This window comes from Amblyomma mixtum, chromosome 6 (assembly GCF_055824585.1).
Source record: "Amblyomma mixtum isolate Tamu chromosome 6, ASM5582458v1, whole genome shotgun sequence".
Taxonomy (NCBI): Eukaryota; Metazoa; Arthropoda; class Arachnida; order Ixodida; family Ixodidae; genus Amblyomma; species Amblyomma mixtum.
Window position 1 is genome coordinate 151,805,456 of NC_143017.1, and position 24,531 is coordinate 151,829,986.

At 46.6% G+C, this 24,531-nt stretch overlaps 1 protein-coding gene across 1 annotated transcript in view; it reads right to left on the reverse strand.

The window, feature by feature from the left end:
- The window catches only part of LOC149340793 (uncharacterized), a 39,592-nt gene extending 15,336 nt beyond the window's left edge, over positions 1 to 24,256 (reverse strand). Inside the window, exons 1-10 of the mRNA XM_089551182.1 lie at positions 24,247 to 24,256; positions 24,112 to 24,141; positions 22,793 to 22,834; positions 20,154 to 20,163; positions 17,966 to 18,057; positions 15,211 to 15,231; positions 11,669 to 11,734; positions 6,736 to 6,925; positions 6,006 to 6,594; positions 2,673 to 2,879 (exon numbers count right to left, since the gene is read on the reverse strand). Of these exons, the coding sequence (XP_089407308.1) occupies positions 2,673 to 2,879; positions 6,006 to 6,594; positions 6,736 to 6,925; positions 11,669 to 11,734; positions 15,211 to 15,231; positions 17,966 to 18,057; positions 20,154 to 20,163; positions 22,793 to 22,834; positions 24,112 to 24,141; positions 24,247 to 24,256 (1,257 nt within the window). The remainder of the gene's footprint in view (positions 1 to 2,672; positions 2,880 to 6,005; positions 6,595 to 6,735; positions 6,926 to 11,668; positions 11,735 to 15,210; positions 15,232 to 17,965; positions 18,058 to 20,153; positions 20,164 to 22,792; positions 22,835 to 24,111; positions 24,142 to 24,246) is intronic.
- Between the last annotated feature and the right edge of the window lie 275 nt (positions 24,257 to 24,531).

Below are 24,531 nucleotides of genomic sequence, written 5' to 3' on the forward strand. Positions count from 1 at the left end.
TGCTCATGGTCGCTATGTCTCAAGGAAGATTGAAGACATTGTAGGGCAGCTTTTGAATCACAGAAAACAGCCCATTTTTGAGGTGATTGTTGTGAGATATACTGTACTGCCGCAAGAAGCGCAGCCAACTCTGCTCCAGTAGAGGTAGTCCGATGCGAAATTAGTTGGTGAATTTGAGTCTGTCGCGCAGGAACGACCACAGCGCAAGCAGAACTAGTAGAGGTTACTGATCCATCCGTATAGACGTGAGTGCGGTCCGAATATTCGAAGTGGAGCATGGACAGTGTCAGTTGCTTAATGGCTGGCGTCGATAAATTTGACTTCTTCGCTATCCCCGGAATAGCAAGGCGCACACATGGGAGCCGCATACACCACAGAGGAGAGGGAGGTAGTGCTGCCGGGGTGAACTGTTGTGGGATCGACGACTGTTGCGTCATTATCACCTTTGCAAATGCAGAATGTGGTCTCTGCAGTGGCAGAGGCGCAAGGTGATGCTGTGGAATCCTTGAGATATGACGTATGTGCATTCGCAAGCAGTCTAGGACAATATAAGTAGAGATCGGGTGGTCTTTGGCGAGTGCAATGCTACCCAGTGTTGATGCGCTCCGAGGTAGACCTAGGCATGTGCGAAGGGCCTGACCCTGCACTGACTGGAGGGCACGCATGTTAGTTTTGCACGTGTTTGAGAGTACAGGTGTACTGTACCGCAAGCATGGAGCTCTGTACAACTTCAGCATTGACTGGACCGACGAGCCCCAAGATTTTCCACCTAGAAATCGTAGTAAATGAGCGATAGATGTTAGCTTTTTTTTCAGTAGAGTGCAATGCGGGCTCCATGATAAATTGCGGTCGATCAGGATCCCTAGGAAACGATGAGTTTTGCTGTAAGAAATGACTTGACCGTCGATGCGTACCGGATATGGAGTCATACATTTACGTGTAAATGCCACTAGCGCGCACTTTTCTGGTGAAACGCTGAGACCTTGCTTCTGGAGATAGGAAGAAGTGATCGATGCTGCCCGCTGAAGTCTTGCACGCACCTGGGGACGCGTCACAGAGGAGGCCCAAATGCAGATGCCATCGGCGTACATACACATCTGGACGGTGTTGGGGAGATTCTCAGGGAGGGCGATGAGAGTCAGATTAAACAATGTAGGGTTAAGGACACCGCCCTGGGGCACGCCACGGTAGGTTAGGTCTCAAAGCCCATAGGAAGATCCTTCCCGAACATCCATCTCTGTTCATTTGCCTATAACGACCTTAATACTACCGCGCCGTGAATGAGTGTTTCTGACGCTTTTAATTTGTGCCTCTCTCCTGTAGTATCCTGACGAGGTTGCCAGTATCAACAAATTAACAAAGAAATGAAGTGAACTCAGTGCATGATTTCACATCTACGAATCGCCGACTGTCACAGGGGTGTACGAGCGCAGATGCCTTCGATATGCAAGAAAACCATTTTCACGAATCGCCGATTTTTTGATTACTACTCGTTTTATGGTGAAATGACTTTGGGATATTATATATCAACAGCGAAACTAGTTTTAAACACAAAGAAGTGAACTTGAGACGCATAATTACTGAGCATTCTTTAATTGAACGCTCAAGCTTTGCTCCCTTCCATATTTTAGTGACCTGTATACAGCTAAAGAGGCGTGACGCGCTCATAAACTGCGGAGTTCGAGCGCACAGAGAGTGTACCGCTAGGCGTAGATGTATATGTTAGCCGCTATACGTACAGTCCCGAGTAAAAAAAAGATTAGCAAAGTGACGTCACCAGATCAGTGAAAATCGCACCTTGCGGATAGCGCGGAGCCGTGCTTTGCGAACAATCCTGGAACGTTTGTTGTCAGCGTGTTCCTAACTGCGGTGCCGAGCGTTGCTATCTGCCGCTCTGATGGCACGCCACTAGTGCTAAGCCTTTTCACTCTGGCACAAGAGAGGGAACCACACTCCTCAGAAATTATGGTAGCCGTGTGCAACTGTTTCCACGAGGTTTGAAATGATGACTGTCAACGCTCAACGCTTCTTGTCTGAAAATTTTATGCCCTCTTCAGTTCAAATTCACTTCAGGGCACAAGTTAGTTGAAACGGTTTCCTTCGAAAGCTGTACGCGAAGGCGGGGCTCAATAGCGGTCTAGAAACAAGTGCACAATGAGGGACAATATGTAGTCTTTGTCAAAGATACCCAGCCCAAGGGGTTTGCTTCCAAGCCGTGTAGTAGGGCTCTTAAGCACGTTTCAGAGTCCTAAGCTTGGGAGGGTTGACGACTTAAGTTTCTTCCGCCTTTGTGAGATTAGGTTTGGTCTGGTTTATTGGGGTTTAACGTTCCACGTCCCACAGTGCACATTGAATGAAAATGTCTGCTGTCAACTTGCGGTTTATGGTTTATGGGCGTTTAACGTCCCAAAGCGATTCAGGCTACAGAGCTACTATATCCGACAATAGAGCGGCATGAGTGCGGGGCGCGAAATGCAAGTGGCATCACAGGTTCTTTCCTACCACGACCAGCGTGACGGTCCCCGCGGCCTACCTTAGCTGCATTAGCCACCAACGGTAGAAAAGGAAATGAAATGAATACAATATGACGGGTTGCAAAATACGGCCACGGTATTTCATTTTCCCAACGAGGGGGAAGGGGGGGGGGGGGGGGGGGGTAGGACCAAACTCACCTTCATCGGTGCGTAGTACGTGGTCATTCTAATTGAGGCGAAGTATAGGTCGAGAAATCCCAAAGCGATTGCGTTCGGAGGTCTGTCGACGAGTGTTTTCACCAAGCTCTCTTGATTCATAATCTCCTGAACGGTGCTTCCTGTCCTCGTTGCTTGTGCTATTGCAAAGCTCACTCCAGGTTTGGTTGGCCCCTTCTTCTGAAATGCCTGCAAACATAAAGCAAACACGCTGGTATGGCACAGTCGGCAAGACATACCTCTGGCGTTGACATGCGAGATTCGCGCTCGATACGCAGCAACCTGGTGGTGCGATCAGCCAACAGGACGTTATATACGAACCAAGACCATCTCATACAAGGCACTCCCTCGGCTTCCAGCCCTTTAGAACTGGCCACCCTCACAGATTACTGAGAGAATGGCCGCGCGTCAGAGCTGTCCGCCAATTACCATTCTATACTATCATACTATACTGTCTACTCGAAAAAAAAAAAACAGCGGCCACGTTGTCCCATCTTCCACGGAAAAGTATCCGCGGAGTTTAATGCTGGCCGAACTCCTTCTCGACTTCAAGCGATTCAGGAATCCCAGTTACCCTTCAACGAAGGCATTTGATACGAGATCCATATTAGCACAGCACCCAGAATAAAGTTTGCTTCAAGAATAACCGAGGAGGGGGAGATGGAGTCCAGCAGCCTGAGTGGTTATGTGGCGCGGCTTATCTTGCAGCGCACGCGTTAAGCACGAAACCCTTTAAGCTCCCGCACTCGGCAAACTCACGTGAACCGCGGCTAACCGGAGGGAAAACATGAAGGGAACTTTCCGAGACTCTCCGCTCGAACGGTTGTCAGCTTGGCGCACGCTCAAGCAACAGGTGCGTCGGGAGTGGTCGGGTTATGTGCGCTCTTTGAAAGGTTTTGCTAACAAGGCGAAGATTGAAGATCAGGTCGCGCCCGTGGCAAAAACCAACCGGCGCAGGTGAGGGAGTGGGCAGAGCGAAAGAGTCCTGAATATGTGAACGGGGTCTATAGGTTGCAACGCGTCCCCCAATGGTAACGAGGAATGCTGACGTAGCCAGCCAGTCTAGGTGCAGCGCCCGTGGCTTCGCATCAGTCGCATGGCCGATCAACGCCTGGCAGAAGCGCACCCCTAGGATACTGTGTTTAAGCGAGCTGCCCGTGCTCGTAAGCTTGAGGAGGGTGCAGCGTCATCGCTTCTAGTGAATAATTGAATTATCGTTAATCGAATTTGCATCTATGCAGAATCAGTTCACGGCAATTGTGTTTCACTGCAGAAGCTTCTACCATCTCGTGTACAGCTAACCCAGGCTCAAGTTTGGTGGCGCGACGGCAGCGCCGTATTTCTCCCCTGGTGGCGAGCTGTACCGACTTGGAATACGCGCTGCCAACGCTGCGTGGTGCTGCCGGTCTGACGGCGGCGGCAGCAGCGCGCGCGGTCGAGGCCCAGGAGGATACGCCACGCCGCCTGTCAGCTGCGCTCACTCGACACGCCCTTTCAGCTAAACGGCATTTTCGCAGTGAGAGAAGTGGGCTGCGTCGTGGGCTGCCACAACAGCGCAGACAACACCAAGGGACGTGATGCACCGGTTAAACTGTACCAGCACGCGAAAACATCCCGTTACAGGCGCCTCTTATCTTCTTACTTGGCTTGCCCTATATCCCCTATATCTTAGGCTGGCTGGGGCGTCAGTTAACTTCGTGATCATTTATAAGAAAACAAACCGCAGCTGAGTTTTTGCACTGAGATTTAATACCAGCTTTGCAGGTGCATGCTACTTTTCGAACCAAATGCTTCCGCTTCTGTTGGCATGTCCCCGCCAGCTCTGAGGGAGAGGGATAAGACTGAGACATCGCATACATTTGGCGCCGTTTTTGAAGGGCAAATGCCGCTCCAAACTTGCCTTCAAACATGTCACATGATACGGTGTACATTTTTGCAGCTAAATTCAACGTTGCACCTCTGCTGCAATGTTCCGAGGGTGCGTACGAAGCAAGCATTTAAGGTGAAATAATTTGCTTAATGTTTTCTAATAGAAAACACACAATACAATGATTGGAATGTGCGGTTACGCACGCGCTATTTACGCCAGCGCGTCGAGCGTACATCACCACAGCGCGAACCTGTGGTTCGGCACCACTCACACTGAACACCACGTCCTCGTAGCAAGTTTCACATCTGTAAAGCAGAAATTCTGACAAAACTCAAGTGCAAGCATGGCGTCAGAACCGAATTAACGAGGCGAGCAGTACGCCTGGCCTCGCAGTGCTTAAATTTCAGCTGCCTTGGCCTTCAGCTTCTCTCTAGAACCAAGAAAACGATGGCGTAACTTTCGAATTGTGTTGAAAAGTAACATTTATTGTCTCTCCTACTCCAACCTCGGAGGTAAAGAAAAGCAGCTGCAACGAAAAACAATGGGGCTGAACGTCTCGAAGCTGCGCGTGGTTCATTAGAGATCCTATGGCGGAGGATCCTATAGCTGCAGCTGCGTAGCTGGTTGGTAGCCTAAGCAGTTCCCATACTTGGCTTAGTAGTAGTCATAGTTGCAGCTAGTTAGCCGTCTCGTACTGCAGACGGAGCAATGGCCTTTGTTTTTTTACCCTTTCAATGTAAATTTATGTGCTAAAGTTCAGCAGAAAATCACCGCATTTGATCAAAAGTACGAAGTGCACGATACATTCCCAGAGTTTTGAATACTGTGAAATAGAGGTCCTTAGAAATAATTTGGATGCATACAATTTACTTCATTTCGTTACAAGAAGCTGCTACGTGCTCATTTAATGTGAGTAGATTACCGCTTGAGTGAACGTTTCCCTAAGGTCTTTTGGAGCTCGTTACAGTGGCATCTCATAGTTTGTGTCTTCCAGCGGCATGCTTCCAGCATCCAGTGCTATTTGATACCTTTCATTCCTGTTAGTTCTTTTCGACATCACCTTCGTTTTACGGTACCTCACTGCTACACTCATTATAGCCACTTCCCTCGTAATTATATACTCAAATTTTTTTTATTCTCTGCCTGATTCTATCTTTTCAGTTTCTTCGCTGTCGCAATTAAAGCATTTTTTAAAAACTCTTGTGTCTGTAACTTAAACTGTTCCTTTCTTCTTGTCTTGGTATTAAGGTTACCTTTGTTTCTTCTTTTGACAAGGCTGTATTGCAATATTTTCTTCGTTCCCCGACTGCCGAGTGCTGCCCTACAGGCCTTTAGGCTTGGCCAGAACTGTCTTAAAATGTAAACGTGTTTTTTTTTTTGGAAAATAAAGGCGTTTATGATTATTAAAAGTAGAAAGCGGGAGATTGAGAAAGGTAGAAACTCACTTGAATGAAAATTTTCCACTGGGTGCTGCCGTACAAGCTTTTAATGCCAGCTTTGTTGATAACGATGTCGCGGAAGACGGCGTAGTCGCAGAAACCGGTCTCAATGGCCGCCGCGCTGAAAAACCTCATGCCGACCGCGCAGAATAGCATGCCGGTGTTTTTCTTCGTGGTCGTCGTCGTAGTGGTGGTAGTCTTCTTCGTCGTCGTAGTCTTCTTCGTAGTCGTGGTCTTCTTCGTAGTCGTGGTCTTTTTCGTCGTCGTAGTCTTCTTCGTCGTCGTGGTCTTCGTTGTAGTCTTTGTCGTCGTAGTGGTCTTCGTCGTTGTCGTGGGCTTCGTAGTGGTTGTCGTTTTCGTAGTAGTAGTCTTTTTGGTCGTCGTCGTGGGCTTCGTCGTAGTAGTCGTTTTCGTCGTCGTAGTTTTTTTAGTCGTCGTAGTCTTTTTAGTCGTCGTAGTTTTTTTGGTCGTGGTAGTTTTTTTGGTCGTCGTAGTCTTCTTAGTCGTCGTAGTCTTTTTAGTCGTCGTAGTCTTTTTTGTCGTCGTCGTAGGCTTCTTCGTCGTGGTCGTCGTAGTCTTTTTAGTCGTCGTAGTTTTTTTGGTCGTCGTAGTTTTTTTGGTTGTCCTAGTCTTCTTAGTCGTCGTAGTCTTTTTAGTCGTCGTGGTCTTTTTAGTCGTCGTAGTCTTTTTTGTCGTCGTTGTAGGCTTCTTCGTCGTGGTCGTCGTCTTAGTTGTTGTCTTGGTCGTAGTCTTTGTTGTAGTACCCTTTGCAGTAGTAGTCGTCAAAGGCGTCGTTGCCGGCATAATAGTTTTGCTCTCCGTGGTTGATGTTGTCGCTTTCAACGTGGTCAGTATTGTCGTTGTAGTCGTCTTCGGCGGTGGTTCGGTTGTAGAGGTCTGAGGCTTGCTGGGTGGCGAGCCCCCTCCTCCTTCAAGAAAGAGATGTTGATGTTTTTATAACTGTTCATTCCACACACGTTCTCGTTTGAGGAAGATGATAGACGCACAGATACAACGTTTGAGCAGAGGCCCTGCCTTCGTTAGGGAATGTGGGAATGGAATTAGTCAATGTCGCTCTCCTTAACTGGGCGCACGCTTGCAATGAAATAGCAGAGGATCCAAAGCGTGTGCGTTCGGAAGCAGAACAGAAAGACCACAGCGTTACGGTGTAAAGGCTGCTACGCTCAAGGATTGTATCTGCCAGGTGCTACGCGAAATACCGAATAATATGTGCCGTTGGGTACAAAAGAAGTACGACGGATATATCGTGAGAAAAAAATAATGCTTTATGAGGCAAGGGGGCCGTTCAGAACAGAAGACAAGGCTATAAATTTGTAGGTTAAGTAGTTTCAAGGGCTCTCCTTTCAAGATATGGCCACGGATCTTTGTACCGTTTCACCGTGACTATATGATGGAATCCAACAGTCACCGAAAAGGACAGCAAAGGGGAATGTCTCCACCTTTATTTTTCTTTAACTTGTATTGTTGATCATTGGGAAACTAAAAGTGTAATTACTTTATCAGTTTTAAGGTAAGTGATTAGAAAGTCGAAGGGAAAGCAACTACATGCAGGTTGTGGCATCCGAACCCACGACCTAGGAATTCTACGTAAGTTGCTTTCCAACTGGGCTATGCTGGTGGCTGTCCAGTCTTCTACTTTCTATGGTATATATGTTGCGTGTAATCTAACCTTGAGAGTGTCCACCAGCGCATCCGATGTCCATAAAGGTGGACGCAGTAATACATCCTGTATTATCACGAGTGTCACGTGGGACGTGATCGAGTGGTGAGAAATTGGTTTTGAGGAATTTAAAGGCGCAGTAACTCCCACCGCACCCACCTGTCTCACTTCTCGGTTGAAACCTCGAATGCGCCGTGAGGGAAGGTAGAAAGAGTGACAACAACACAAGTGCTCACTAACAACTGACAAAGTTTATTAAAAGCACAAAAAATATATAGACGAAACCTATGGTTACATGCACAGTCATAACATGGTTACAAGGTGTAACCATGTGTAACCATTCATACTGGTGTGGCACCACAGAGTCCCTGTCCCTGTGGTGCCACACCAGTATGAATTCGTACCAACTCGCCCAATTTTCAACCCTTTTGAAGGTAGAAAGACGGGAATGAAAGAAGAAAGAGAAATAAATGCCGTAGCGGAGTGCTCCGGAATATGTTTCAAATTATCGGCCTGTTTCCATAACATGCAGTTGCTGTAAGATGTTGGAGCACATTGTAGCCGGCTACCTGCGAAAGTTCCTGAGCGATCATAACCTTCTGTCTGATTGTCAATACGGGTTTAGGCAGGGTTTATCTACAGTTACTCAGACTGTTCTGGCTGTGCACGACTTTCCGCGGGTGCTTGATATGTCCGGGCAAACGGACGTGGTTTTCTTTGATTTTAGCAAGGCCTTTGATAAGGTGCCACATGGAAAACTTCTCTATAAGATGGAATGTATGGGTGTGCCTTTTTTTATCATTCGGTGGGTTCAAGCATACCTTACAGACAGACGGCAATATGTGGAAATTAATAAGACCGCTTCAAGTGTTGTTAGTGTTCAATCAGGAGTCCCCCAGGGAAGTGTGCTTGGGCCATTGTTGTTTTTAATATATGTCAATGATTTAGTTGCGGTTGTACCTCAAGATGTTTCTGTTAAGTTATTCGCAGACGACTGTGTTGTGTTTAAACAAATTTCATCCGAATATGACCACAGCTCTGTACGAAAAGCAGTTTCTGCCATTGAAGAATGGTGTCTTAAATGGGCTTTGGAACTTAATAGTGAAAAAACTTTTGTCTTACGTATAACTAGAAAAAAGTCTCCAAGTTTGCTGCCTTACCTTATTCGCGGTAATAGGAATTTGGAAGTTGAGAAATATAAATATTTAGGTGTAACACTCGACAGTAAGTTAAAATGGTGGTCACACATTACTAATATTTCTACAGCCGCATTGAGAAAGCTATGGGTTTTACGAAGAAAGCTAAAAACTGCCCCGGCACACATGAAAAAATTGGCTTACGAAACTTGTGTGCGGTCTTTACTTGAATATGCTTCTGTCGTTTGGGACCCGTACACGAAAAAGGACATAATGGTCCCTGAAAACGTGAATAGGAAAGCGGTTAGGTTTATATACGGAAAATACAAAAAGGAAGACTCTCCATCGCAGTTAATGATGTCAAATAACATTCCTACACTAGAAGTCCGCCGAAAGATTAATAGATTGGTATTCTTGTTTAATAGTTTAACAGGTAAAAATAAACTGAAGCTTCCGGAGTGCATTAAGCGTCCCCTAGTAAGGAGGACTCGGAACGTTCGTGAACATTCACTTACTCCCCTTTTCGCCAAAACTAACAGTTTTAAATACAGTTTTTTCCCTAGAACAGTGCAAGATTGTAATTCGTTACCGGAATCTGTTTTTTCCACGCAAAATTTTTCTGATGCGTTAAATCGTCTACTTACCTGCTAATATTGATTATATGTATGTTTTGTATCCGTGTGCTGCTGATATTGTATAAGTTTATTCGTTTGGTTTTATTTTTTTGGTATCCGTGCGCTGCTAACATTGTATAAGTTTATTCTTTTTGTTTCCGTGTGCTGCTAATATTGAATAACTTTATTCTTTTGGTTATGTGACATAGTATGTTTACTCCTGCTTGGGCCAAGCAGTGGCCTGCAGTATTATGAAATAAATAAATGAAATATATAAATGAAATAAATAAATGAATTTCGACTACCTGGAAATTTTTAACGAAAGGTGAGGGTGGAAGCTGTGCGAGAATCCTCTTACGCTGCTTTTGACATCGACTCTCGTAACCGAGGCCCTCGTTAAGCTGTTGAGCACACAATGGCAAGGAAATAGGGGCTCGTAATGACAAGCATGTGTAGGAAGCCAATAATCACCGAAGCCAAGGACAACATAGGGGAATGCTTCTATTCTTTTTACACATGTGGTAATGATCAGTGGGAAAAAAACTAATAGCGAAATCACTTTATAGCTTCGAAGGTAACAAGTAGAGAGCAGAAAGAAAAACCACCACGTAAAGCGACGAATATTTCTCGCTTGTCAGGTAATGCGAAGGTTGTAGTTTGCAATTAAGACGGAGTGCTTGGAAGAAAGCACTTTGAAGGGACATTGATGAGGCTGAAGTTGCTTTGTATCAATAGGGTATGGCGTGTTAAGATTGGGGTACGCAGGCCTGGGAAGAATTACTTCCAGACGTGAGTCATCGGGAAGCAAGATGCGCCGAAGGCTAAGCACCGGCGGAAGCAGCGGACGACGGAGCGGTGCAGCTAATTGAAAGACGGTTGTTTCCTCGACAGAGGTCTCGTGCTTCGTTCATCCGGCGGGGAAATACGAGGACGGTCGTTCACCTGCTGGGAGGGAACGAGCAGAGGACTTGCCGCAGTGATCAAGGCGACACATCAGTGTTTGTTGATCTACCCCTTCCCATCCCCCGAGCTGTGGGAGAGCATCAGCACCGCCCCCTGCCGTGGGTGGTACCGCCAGCGTCATCAACTGCCCATCCGATTGGACAGCGTTCTTCGAACTAAATTCCCCAGTCAGGGATCTGGGGAATACGAACCGTGTTTAACAGGATGTTGTGTTGTGATCAGACCACTCCCGTCGCGACTGTAAATATGTAAAATAAGTCTTCTGTACAGTTTCCTCCTTAATGGAGTTCGCCATCGTCTTTCCGGGCCGGTACCTGCGGGCCTGAACTACCCACCCAACTCAAGGGCCCATCCGTCCTCAACAGGCGCTATAATCACAAAGAGAGCTTTCTCACAGAAAAATGGGAATTTGTAAGCTATAGAAAAGATGAAAAAACGAAATACGGGTGTCAGCATCATTGCCCGGTTTTGCACGCACGACGCCGATTTTTAGGCGCTAATCTCAGAGGCCTCGCTGTACTGCTATTCAGTTCAGAACGGTGGAAATGCGTCCTGAACCTTAATAAAGCCATGCGTTTGAACCGGTTGGAAGGAAGAGTTTGAAATCGTTTTGTGGCCAGCCAGTGGTTCTTTAGGTGCAAGGAATTTGTCCTGAAATGTATTAGAACGGTAATTCCAGCTTAAGTCGGGCCTGTCTTTATTCCCAATGAGGTGGCGTTCAGTTTTGCCCACCGTGGAACTCGAATATTTTTTATTTGAGAAATACTTTTATGATGTGGCTGAAGTGAAGGTTTCAAGAGCGAGTTGACGCGCTAGTTTCGAGTGAAATGTGAATGCACAGCGCAAGGCACAAGGAAGAAAGTACACAAAAGGAACGAGGCACAACACAGCGCTCGTGTGTGCCTGGTACCTTAACTAAGCACTAAACTAAGCTTCGTAACTAAACAATGTTTTTGTATTGCTTACATATCCCCATGCTGTATATCTAGTTCGTAACGCTGTGGTCAGCGAGGCGGCTGGGGACAATGAGCCAGACTCAAGCAAGCTGGGTGTCGCCAGAGAAGGCCGAACGGACACGCTCTCGAACATCTCTCTTAAACTTTCTCTGTAGATAGATATAAAACATGCGTTCCTCTGCCAAGCATTTTATTATTGGCGCAAAAACGGTAGTTTAGTATTTTAGGCAGAATAAATAAAAACCAAATACAGCACATAAGAACGTAGATGCACATTTCAACTGATTTTACAAACCGATGCTCCGTGAAAGATACTTACCTGACTTGTACGCAGGTGGGCTTGACGAAGAACCACCGCCACCATTTTCAGAGTCGCCACTATTATCTGTACAGAACCGCACAAAATATTTAGGATTCAGTACAATCGCAGTGCACTGGCACCAAGTGTCAGTGGCACAAGATATTCGCCCAGTTCATGGTAACTGTTTCGATACGTGCAGCTCTCAAGACGATCATATCAGCCACAGTCCCCTATAGTGTAACATCACATGGCACAGTTTTTAGCTCGGGCTGCTGCGTGTCAGGCCACAGTAGCACTACCCAAAGTGGCACTGTTAAGGCTGCAGTGGTTGCAGTTTGGCGTATCGTTAAGTTAAAAGCAAATTCTTTGAGGCACTGCGAGTTTAAAAAGCTGCACAACCCGAAACGCGCCATATCTGTGCGGGATCTCCCTTAGCCTGCAATTGCGTGTGTGCAGGACAAGGAAAAACTGTTCTCGGAAAAACCGAGAACTTGGCTCTCCAGCGACAAGGCTGGCGCTTGAAATGTTGAGGAAGTAGGCGAGCAAGTCTGAATTCTGCGAAGTGAAACCACCCGAACAACATCCAGCACGGCCGCGCCCGTGCCATGCCCGAATTGAGCGGACTTAACCAATACGCGTTCGGGCCCCGTGGGTCCGTGGCACAGAACACTCGAATACTGCAGGCGCCTTTGGGCTAACTGACACCAAGACATCTATAGCAAAGAAGCTCGCAAAAACAGCACTCTCGAGCCTCTAATAAGTGTTTGGTATCTCAGTGATGTCTGCCTTGCAATTCAATTTACCTTTACGCTCATTAGGTTACAGTTGACACTCGTTATGAGAGCCGTGCACGGCGGAATACTAGTGACCGAATGGCAGCGTGGTTCTATCAGCTGTCACTTTTGACAGTCTAAGTACAGAATGGAAACGTTACGAACAAGACCACGACCTACCCACATTGAATATAACAACTTACCATCGACGTTATGAAGGCGTTTGTCAACTCTTGTTTTTCGACAGCACTGTCTTTTGAGTTTATGCCGATTAAGCTTGATTTGGTTGCCATTTGGTGCTTGTGCATACGCAGTACCTTGTTAAAGCATTGCAAGGCACGACCATCGCAGACACGTGGATGCCTACAGATATGCTGCTGGTGCTGCATTCGGCCACGCCGTCTTCGTCTGCACGCAACTTTCACCCGATTTCATCGTTTCGCTAAGCGAAAACGCTTCGATGATTCCGTGCCGTTTGACGCTCGCACGACATTTAATGACACAGTCGATTATGTTTACACTGGTGCTTAAAAACTATTATTGTTAGGCGCAAATATAAGGAGTATCAAGACAACTATAAAGCCCTGCACCTTTGTTCCTAACTGTACGAGGGCCGTTTTGTACGGTTAACATAGTCCTATCGACCTTTCCAACCAGGTCTTCGCCGTATTGCTAGCTCCACTGTTTTTTTGTACTTTGCACTACCAACCGCTTACTAGACGTCTCATTATTGTTTAGCAAGTGGCTGCGCGCATCTGCCCCAGGCGCGGCAGACTGGTAGGGCCAGGCGCAAAATGAAGTCAGTGAGCAGTTTGGCGATGACCTTGTTCGATAGGCTCCATCTTGGTCGGACAGAGTGGAAGTATGCGTTGCGCGTGAAAAAACCTAGCATGTGTGTGTGGTGTCTTACGCTAACGACGTCAAAATACGTTAAAAAAATGGCTGAGGCTTAACTTGGTTAAGCCTGGAGAATGCGAAGCATCATCGTGTCGCGTAATTTGGAGGCGCACAACCACAGCGACGGCGCGAGGTGGGCCCCCGTTTCTCCACTGCCGTGACGTCATCGTGTCACGTGGAGTGACGTCATGTATCACGTGATTTGGAGGCGCACAACCACAGCGACGGCGCGAGGTGGGCCCCCGTTTCTCTACTGTCGTGACGTCATCGTGTCACGTGGTGTAACGTCATGTATCACGTGATTTGGAGGCGCATAACCACGGTGAAGGGTTGAAGTGGTAGCTAAAGTAGTATGCTTCGCATAAAAAAAATAACAAACTGCATGCGCATTTCCTACATCAAAAATTGCTTGTTCTGCCATCCATACGTGGACACCAAGTGCTGCAGTGAAACTGGCTCAGCGCATAATAAAAGATCTGTTGCTAGGAGGAGCTATAGTTGGAGGCAACTATAGCTCCGTTTAGCAACTATAGCTGAATCTCATCCCCTTGCTAGCGTGGCAATGCAGGGAGCGGCGCCACAGTGGAGAGAGGGGCCCATCCCCAAGCATTGAGAGATTATCACCTTTCATCTGCCACTCCCCGCTTTGTCACACTAGAAGGGTCATAAAGCTTTTTTTCACCAGGGTAATGAGAATCGGCAGACGCCATTGGCTGGAAGGGGGGGGGGGGGGGGTCCTTTGACGGGGAAAAGCCTCTTCGTTCTTGAATTGTATCCGAGTGTAGCAGCGTTTCATACGCTTGACGGAACGTTGGTGAGGTGTTCACTGTATGCTTTGTTTTTCCTACCTTCTTGCACCTCTTTACTGCACATCATTCGTCAGCACATAGTACGAGCTGATTCTTGTGTATAATGAATTTCACTGGAGCAGGGCACCTTTGGCTAGAAGACGCCATTGCCGACGGTGTTCTTTTACACAATAAGTGGTCAAAAACTCACTTTCCAAGCAATTGATTTCAATAAAGCCGAGCAGCAAGTCCGGGCAAAGATAGTACACCCACTGTATCATCGGAGGGTACCCAGGATACTGAGGATCGAACCCCACACCTCCCGCATACGAGGCAGATGTTCGAACCACCAAGTCACCGCTGTGCTGTACGTGTACCACTAAGATATGTAAGATATGTACAGCCTCAGTGAAAGGCTTGGGCAAAGAAATATCCAGAAACCTTTGCTTCACAGCAGTCTTTGCACGGAGCCTATTTATACGTATGTTCGCTAATTATACAGTGGACCATTAAATCTTCCGTGATGCGCTCAGGAGGCGAATAGCCTAAAATTTTTTGTCGGTGTGGTGTTCCGTAAACTTTTGGCGATGGGTGCACAGTGTGTGTCAATGCGTGTGCGTAACCCCCCCCCCCCCCCCCCCACACACACACGCACACATACACACTACCTTGTTCCTCGTCCGTTACAGCTAATCTATTCAAGCAAACCTCGATAACCTGTAGTACTCCATGCAACAAATCGAGACTTGAGCGCCCGTTTGAGCTGCCTTCTTATTGCAGCAACGCAATTACCTCAAGAAAATAATTTGCGGAGTACGCTAAAAGGTAATAACTCCGAACATATCGCGCAAATACAGATGTGGACAGCAGGTAAAGATAGGAGACGCACGAGCGCCAATCCTCAGCAATAGGGCATGGCATGCTTTACAATAAGAAATGTTTAAAGCCAGTGCTTTGCTGGTTTCTATGTTCTCACTCTGTTGTCATCGTCCTGAGTTGCGCTATATTTTTTAAGCAGTGTCACACCAAGTCTTTAAGATTTCCAACATTAGTTAGCTGCAAGGCTATAGCTTCAACGTCCGTGCGTTTAAGCTTCACTTACCCTGCGGGTCTTCCGAGGAACCTGAAAGGAAAGAACCGAGGGAAGGGAAACATGAAGACCGGTGAATGGAGTTTCTCGGATTCTCACTGATAGACTATCTCGCCCCAATAATCCAGGCGTATGCATTCGGTTGTTATCAAGCTTGTCCATGTAAGATCCCGAGACCAGTCAACAGCTGATACAAGCATGTTACATGAGCCACAATGCTACACTATAGACAGGGAAACACTGCGTACAAGAAGAAAACGTAGTATCTCCCATGAAACAGAGATGTATTGTGGGTGTTGAAGCTGGCCTAATGCCGGCCGTCTTTTTTTTTTTTTTAAATTGAGGCATTGCTCGCATTAAACGAGTTTTCTCATGCATAAAATGTGTGCTAGGTAGCGCAGAGTTACATTTGCGAAGACATTATATTTCATCCGTTCTCTCCTTCAGTCGTCGTTCGAGTTTACAGATCAGCTAAGAGCAATGAGCAATTTTAGTAGACTGATGCGGCCAGGCTTCACCTATCGAGTAGCAAACCGAACATGATCTTCACTTCCGTACAGATTGAGCCACACTATGTACGACGGTTAAAGGAACCCTGAAACGGTATTGACGACCATATTCTGAGATAATAAGTTTGTGGAAGGGGTGCTTGCGGACATTAGGGTCAGACTGAGTAGCCCTGCGTCCGCTCTATAATGAACATTTTTTGTAAATACGTTAGCATTAGAACCACATCAGCTTAAGAGGTGTCTATAGTCGGCGATGACGTATGAAGCCTCGGGGGAGAGGAGGCACTGTGGAGAACAAGAAATGGAAAGAGGGACAGAGAGGTGGGAGGAAGTGGGGAGAGCTAGTCAGGACGAGTCAGTCGGAGGTGACAGGTGGCGAAAGAGAAAGGGTGGTTACCAATTAGAGTTCGGAGGAGTGACGGGGAAGGGGGGAGAGTGGCGAATACGTAACCTGAGTGACCTGCCTGAATACCTCACCTGATTAACAAATATAAATTCTCATCCACTGAACAGCAAGTCACTTTCTCAGACCAATATGCTAAAAACAGACCGCAGCATAACTCCGTGTAATTCAAGCAAATACGGTTGTATCTCTACGACAGCGTTACTAATACTGAAATTTTAGCCGGTACCCATTACATAAGAGCACCAACATCTTGATATCAGGCTTATGTTATATAGAGCTTCGATACAACCGTATACGTCGGTCTAGCGACAGTAACCGCCGCACTACTAGCACGCTGGCGATGGTAGGAACTCGCTAAACGTTTTAGAGACAAAAAAAGGTACTACACAAAAATCGCGAAGTGACAACTGATTTTAATGGGTGCTGCAGGTTTTCTTTTTATAAAAGGGTACACAAGCGTCAACTCATCAAGAAAGAAAGACTTCTGTCACAATCGTCACAAGTAAATCCACACATCTGAAATACAGGGTGTTTCACCTAATACTTTACCAAATTTTTAAAAGTAGGCTTGTTGAATTAACACATTGGTTTTTTTTGGTCTAGCCTTGTCAGTGGTGTATTACATCACAATACAGCTAAGGCATGCTAAATAGCAGGCTGGTTAACTAACACTGAATGGTTAACTTTTTAACTATTATTGTTAGGCTCCTTAATTGTTGAGAAGCATGTAGCCCACCGCAAGTAACATACGTACCAGTTTTAAAATTTCGAAAATGCGGTTACCCTCGGCGCTGTGGCCCAACAAGTTATGCTACATTGAGCCAGATTTCATGCACTTTCGAGAAGCTTGCAGGAAAAGCAACCTCTCCAGTGCGCGCAACTGCTCGAAATAGCCAAAGTTTGTTGGGCCACAGCGCCGAGGGTAACCACGTTCTCGAAATTAAAAAAAAATGATATGGATATTAAATAAATTGGGCCAGCTAGACGCTGCTCAATAATTAAGGAGCCTAACAGTAATAATTGAAAAATTTACTATTCAGTATTAGTTAACCATTCTGCCATTTAGCACGTTTCAGCTATATTTGGAAGCACTACACCGCTGGCAGTGGTATACCGAAAAAAGCGCTCTCCTAATTAAAATCCTATTTTTTTTTATGCGCAGCATATTAACGTAGGTTTCGGGCCTTCGCGCGACGCCCGGCGGTGGCCACCATTGACCCTGAAGTGGGGTCACGTGACATGACGTCACTTGATGACGTCACACAGGCTGCAGATGGGGCCTCATATCGCGCCGTCGGTCGCCTCCCGGCGGTGGCCACCATTGACCTTGATGTGACCTTGAGTGTGACGTCACGTGATGACGTCACACCGGCTGCAGATGGGGCCTCATATCGCGCCGTCGGACGTCGCCCGGCGTAGGCCTCCACGCTTCGGTTCGCGCCGTCGCGTGCGACGCGGCGGCGGCGCCACCATCGCTGCTCACGTGATATGTGACGTCACGCCAGGGATGAAGCGGCGCGCGCCCGCCGTCGCGTCAGTCTCTGCCCGCAACCGCGCCAGCGTCTTTGCGTCGGGCGTGTATGCGGTCAAGATGCCTCCAAACGCTAAGGACGTTAATAATAGGAATGCCCCATCCACACTGAGGCAGCTGCTTAACATGCTTCGCATCCACTGGGCTTAACCTTGATAAGCCTCCAATTTTTTTTTAAATTGTGTGATGTCTTAGGCGAAACACCCTGTACACTTATCGAGATACCCCCAGCACTTCCCCTTACTTCTCTGACAGCGGCAACGACACTTTGCTGATGCACTTCTGCTATAGCACGCTGAGTGCACGCAGTCGGCAGCTTACTTAGAGCTCCGGTGACGAACAACACCAGCAGGAGGGCCAGGCACATGCAGCATATGCTGCCGAATATGACCGGGTAGTTGCGGTCGCCCTCCCTGGGTGGGAAACAGTTCGCCACAGTCACACGCATTGGAGAAGTATAACGAATGGCTTTTGTGCCAGCGGTGCAAATTAGAAAACCGCTTTGGCAGCCTCAACGTGGACCGGAACAAACTTCGTCGTTGGCTGTCACATGTGTCAGGAATAGGTGAGAGTTGTTACACCGTGAATAAAATACGTATAGCTTTTCGGCATTTTTCATCAATCTCTGTTACGGGCTGTATCACTGAGAACACATACTTTCACTTAGGCTAAACAATGGAAAGGAATTTATGGCTTGTGGTTTATGGGTTTTGACGTCCCAAAGCGACTCAGGCTATGAGGGACGCCGTAGTGAAGGGCTCCGGAAATTTCGACCACCTGGGGTTCTGTAACGCGCACTCACATCGCATAGTACACGGGACTGTAGAATTTCGCCTCCATCGAAATTCGGCCGCCGCGGCCGGGATCGAACCCGCGTCTTTCGGGTCAGCAGCCGAGCACCATAAACAATGAGCCACCGCGGCGGATGGGGAGGAATTAAGAATTAAAGCGGTGGCTAGTGGAATGCTAAAGTTTTTGCTTAAGGTTCATTGCTGACAGCGCAGGTGAAACAGTAAGTGAGCACAACGCTTCCAGACGTGAATGAGAAGTTGAAGTTTGCTTGCACAAATGCTTGCACAAAGAAGGCGTCGTTATCTGTATTCTTCAATTAAACCAAAACAGGTCACAATATTTTTTTTTCAAACAGAAAATGGGGTTCAGAATTTTAGAAATATGTATGCAAGAATATGCTAAATGGACAATTAGGAACAGTATGCGAATCTTGTGCCAGACAAGAGATGAATACCTTCGAACTTTGTATTGCGAGAAGGCTTATCGTCAGCTCATCGGAATCTTTTCTCGATTCGTTCTGAATACGAAAAGCTGATAAGAACGCTGAGGTCACTTCTGCTAAGGTGCCTATTGAACACGTTTGTGATCACGAGAGTGCACACTTGGTTATTGAATTTGGTGATTATAATTACATAACAAGAATCACTTTTATGAGCATATGATAGCGAATAAAGCTTTGTGTATGGGCTGGCATATCATAAGTCGTTGACTAGGTTTGCTTAACTTCGCAAGGTCTTTAAGAAAGCATTCCACCCAGTCGGAAGCCCGCGTATGTATAGTGCTGCTATTGGTCGCCCCAAACTTATCACATTTTTCTGCTTTTTATTGTATAGCCGCAACTGCCTCGCGACAGAAGGCGCTGTGAATAAAAAAAGGGGCCCCCGCAACGGCAAACGGTGCTTTCTCTAAACCCCGGTTCACATAAAGAGTAGAAAAATAGTCTTAAATAGATAACCGAGTGCTGGAATGGCTAGAGGGGCCTGCTTTTATCGTAGTGTTATTGATTTTCAAATATAACATGATTGAACCGGCAGCTCCCATTTTTACTGGGAAAACCATGGTCGCTTTGAAACATGCGCAACGAGAAAAAATATTGTAGGGTTGACGGCACCTTTGATGCTACTGTTGCTATCAGTACACTGTGTTGAGCAATGACAAACACGGCCACTGAGAGCATGGAGTAGTTATGGACTGAATTGTTATACAGATAGGAAGGAAGGAAAGAGACTTTAATGGATAATGGAGAGGTCTGCCTGGTTATAGGCCTGGCATGCTACTCCAGGTGAGGATGAAAGAAGAGGGTGAAAAAAAAAAGTGACATCAAACATACTCAACACTCACGCACTCTCACACACACAATGATTATCAAAGTATGTTCACTAAAACCGTGTCCCTTAGATGACTATCAAAGTATGTCCACTAAACCCGTGTCCCTTAGAAAAACTAAGAGAGCTTTTGTCCCTCGCTCAGCCGAAGTTACATCAGTCCAGGGTCCAAGGACATGCTCCAGGTGCACGGGGTAGTCCTGACGAAGTCCTAAAGCACCTAACAGTGCCTTGCGATGAGTATTAAAGATTTGGCAGTGGCAAATCAAGTGTTCAATATCTTCGCGCACACCACATGTCGGGCACAGAGGGCTACTTGATACACCAATTTTATGAAGATAGAAGATAGACGCGTTCATACAGATAGGTACATATGCAGTCCTTATACTTACTCTCCACCACCTGAGGAGAGATGCAAGACAAATGAGTACCTAGGGCACCATGGGCAAAAAAGTAAGTTTAGTCTATGTTTGCGTTTTTCGTTGACAAATAGAACGCTCAGCGCCGGGTCAATGCAAGTAAAGAGAAGCACATCGCGTGCCTTTTTTGCCGTTTGTACGTATTTCGGGCCTATCGTTAAAATCACAAGCAGAGAGCTATACTGCTAATGACGGTAACGGATCATTTTTTGGCCGCTTACACATCGTTTATGCTTAGGGTCCTTTCAGACCAGATATATTAAAAAAGGGTATAGGGAGCAAATGTCACAAGAAGATACGTCCCCTGAAAAAAACATCCGCCGAAAATTAGTCGCCTGAGGAAGTGCCCGGTAGGAAATAAAAAAAGTCACCAGGTGAAAAACTGGGTATAGAAATAATTCTTCGGGAACCCGCCAGTCAAAATATTCCCCTTTTTATTGGCCTCTTCCTTGACTTTGTGAATAGACGTAAGGATGAAGTAATTTGTAGCACCAGATAACACTATGGTCATGTAGTGCAGGTCAAGCCAAGAAAAGCCATATGACAAAGCCCTTCCGCCGCTTTCTTCGCTGAAGCGCCGAATGACCGAGAAACGCATTTGCCTTTGGCCACTCCCTTTCCTCCCCTTAAATTTATCTTTATGGAGCCCCGCGGTGGGTGGGTGGTGGCGGTGTGAATGCACAAGTGGGATTAGACTTACAGCGGTTTATCGGCAGTTGCTTCACATGAGTCATGGATTTAAACGATTGTGTCTCTACCCTGTTCCATAAGCCAAGTTCCCTTAAGAAAACTTCCAAGAGTGATTGTGACACTGATCGCCGCTCAGTTCGGGAGATCTCACGGTACATTATGACCGCCATGAGGTTTGGAACGTAAAGCACCAGCGATTGGGATAAACGCAAGGAATCTGTTTTATTTATTCACTTCCCCTCCGATAGATGGATTAGCTGTAGCGAACAATTTTGCATGATTGTTGGTCTCATGTTCTCTGTCAACAGTGGCCGAGTGGACCCTCCACAACGCAGGGGATAAGAGGGAAGTATTCGCCGGATAGTTGCCGTGTTTTAGCTCTGTTTACCCGCCTGTAGGTACCAAAAACATATGCATCAAAGCAGTCTATCATTACTCGGGCAGCTCTTGGCATTAGTCTCCTGAGGAACGGTCCGCAGTTTCTGCAGCCATTACGTTTAGCCCAGCACAAGCGTGGACAAGTATTCAGTTTAGAGCTCACTGCATACCAGTACTGTACGTAACGTAAAATAAGCTGAGCACCACGCCAGGGGAAAACTTGTACCCATAGATAACCGGTGGGTAGCTGGGGGGATCGAACCCCTTCCCTCCCGCATGTGAGGTGTACGCTCAAATTAAGGGGATATGGGATGTTTGGTGGCACCCGTCTGGGACATTTTTTTTGCTACTTCGAAAACTGGAGCGTTTTTTGCAGGGATGTTTTTTTGCGGGGAGCATTTTCTCCGGGGACATTTTATCTAGTCACTTCTTCAGGGGTTGTTCTTTCCAGAACCGATTAAAACGGTTGCCACGTGAATTAGATTCTCGTGGCTCTCCAAGGAGCCGGAATGCTAAAACGGGCATTGGTTTGCCCCGAACAAAGCGCACGGTTAAAGTAATACCTTCAAACGCTGCGAATTAAAAAAGGTCGAGGCAAGTTTCCTCATAAAGAACCGACTTGCCCAAACAGCCAGACTGTTCGGTTGTGGGTTTGTTTCCTACCGAACGCACACCATCGCATCCTTGCCCCATTTTCCCAAATAATGTAAGCTCTGAATGTTATTTCAAAACCTTAGACCATAGGGAAGTCCTGAATGCGTTCCTGTTCCGAAAGATGCAGCTGTACCGTAACAGGCTCATTGCTTCTTTTCGTTCACAAGTTCTGAGACGCCGTAAAAAGGGCTCGAACACCCACTAAAAGTGCGCGACTACAATTCTCCAATAAATATATTCAAATCCTGTTTTTTTTCCACGAACAATACACGATTGGAACAGTCTGCCCGCACAAATTGCTGCTGCCCCTCCCACATATTTTTACACTGCTTTGCAAAACCACCTTTTAGTATGATTGCAATGTGTTAAAATGAGTTAATAGCACTGTTAATATCAGTGTAGCAATATTTCTTCCCATAGTGAATTTTGTTTTATTTTTGTTCATTCCCAAAGTTGCTGCGTTGCTAAAACAGCGCTGTATTTTGAAATGTCATTTTCTCCGCCTATGTCGTGCTCGAGCTTGTCTTTCTGCAAAGTTATTTTCATTTTTGCCTTTCCTCTCATAGACCATGGGTTTACTGAATATATTTTATCATTTGCCTAAATTACTGTATTCTTCGTCTGTTGCTTTTAAGATGTGCCCTCCTACGACAACGTCCCAGCGGGGGCACTGCACTTAGTTTAAATAAATAAATAAGCAAATAAATAAATAAATAAATAAATACTCGCCATGGCTGCCCATAGCACTTTAATGTATCTGATGTAAGCTGAAGACCGTTTGAGCACTGCTTTATAGCATAACTGAAAACTCAAGCAGGAGCCATAACGATACCTTCATATCTGTTACTTACATTGACAGTGCAAGCGAAAACAAAAGTCTTGTTTCTTACCCTGCATTGTGGACATTGACGACTGCTCCACCGACGACGCCTCTGGAGAGAGATCACAGATATCAGAAACATAATTACGCCACAGATGCTCCCCTTTTAAGCCGACAAAACACTCGGCGTTGTCTTCGATGCGATGGCTCATGCTGCACGCGCAGTATTTAGATCTCGCACTCGACCGCTGGTCATCATGCAGGCAACGTTTAGTCGATGTGTCTGCAACCTGATCTAGATCTATCTGTCAAGAATCTGATCTCAGGAAACGAAGCAATAGCGTTTGAAACCAGAAAGGACGGATATCTGAGCGTGCGTGAAGAAAGATACGCTTAATCAAAACGTGGCTGAGCACTCCCAATCAATTTCATTAAGATTTACCAACGTAGCTTGTGCATGTGGTACATCTGACAGAGATGAATGATATCAAATGTGCTACTCTAAGCACTCAAGGGCAAGAAACATAAGAGTATATGCGCACACTTTGTTTTGAGAACTTGGATTTTTTAACAGCAGCAAGCAGCTATGCCTGCCACAGAGGAAGTTTATAGAAAAGATTAGCATGGTTTAGACTGTGGGAAAACGCTGGTATAGTTAAAAAGTAACTAGCGGCGAGGAAGAAGCCAGTCTGTGTGACATGCGTTTCACGTTGTCTTAACTTTTTCCTTGCAGTTGACCTCGATGTGGTATTCGGGTCAGCCTCTATTCTCATTATCTCAACTTCAGGATTGTCTTTTCTAGGTGAAGGGATTGAAAACACAGAGAGGAAATGCAGGAGCCTTTTTTTTTCACGTATTCCATGTGTTCATGTGCCCTCCTACCTTTCATAAGTTACCCGTCTGGCCGAATCAGAAACGCAGCGACGAAAAAAATTGAAGGGAACACTTAATCTGTGCCTTAAAGGTATGATGCGATAGCGCAACCAGTTAGTTCCCATATATGCAGAAGGTCATTCTCTACTTTACATTCATAGATCTCTGGTAACCCTCATACCCCTCCTGGTGCAGCGGTCGAGCGATGCGCCGCTGCCCTTCAATGGCAGGTGCTCGCAGCAGTGGGCCTTGTGCGGCCAGGTTGCTCTTCGTGAGCGACCGATCTTTAATTTTGCTGCCACCTGCTATGCTAAGCAGTTCGCTCACTATCCGTTGGGCAGGCTGTGAGGACGCCGCAACGTCACGTGACTCAGCTGGCCCACCTGCATGCCTCCTAGGTTGCTCTCCGGGCTCTGCCTGTCAGAGTCATGCTCGTATTTTTCGCTCGCAACCCTGACAACGGATTTCCTCGACAACGGGGCCTTTAACGCTATTGCGCTAAAATTGTTGTCTTACCCATCACCGACATCTGAGACTCCATGACAGCTGCAAACGCAGAAAGATGAGTATCAGCACAACAGTAAACTTCCACACGTTAGGAAGCGCTAAAAGCGGACCGAAGAACATAATCAGGAGCGCGTTGCGTCTTACACTGCTCCATTGTGTCGGGTGGGAGTCTCGGTCAGGCCTGGCGAAGGAATTGCAGTAAAGGTGGTCGGTGGTGGCCTGGGTGCCCACCCGTAAGAAACCAGGACAGCTGTCTGGTAGAACGCTCGGAGCCAGACAGGCAAGAGGCGAAGAGACGTGGGTCGCAAGTTTGGCGCAGTGATCAGCGGTCGTGAGGGAGCACCTACAAAATGGCGAGCGCGCTTCTTCTTCTTCTTCTTCTTCTTCACCATAAGAAAATGGCACATACCCACGCGGGGGGATGTTGTT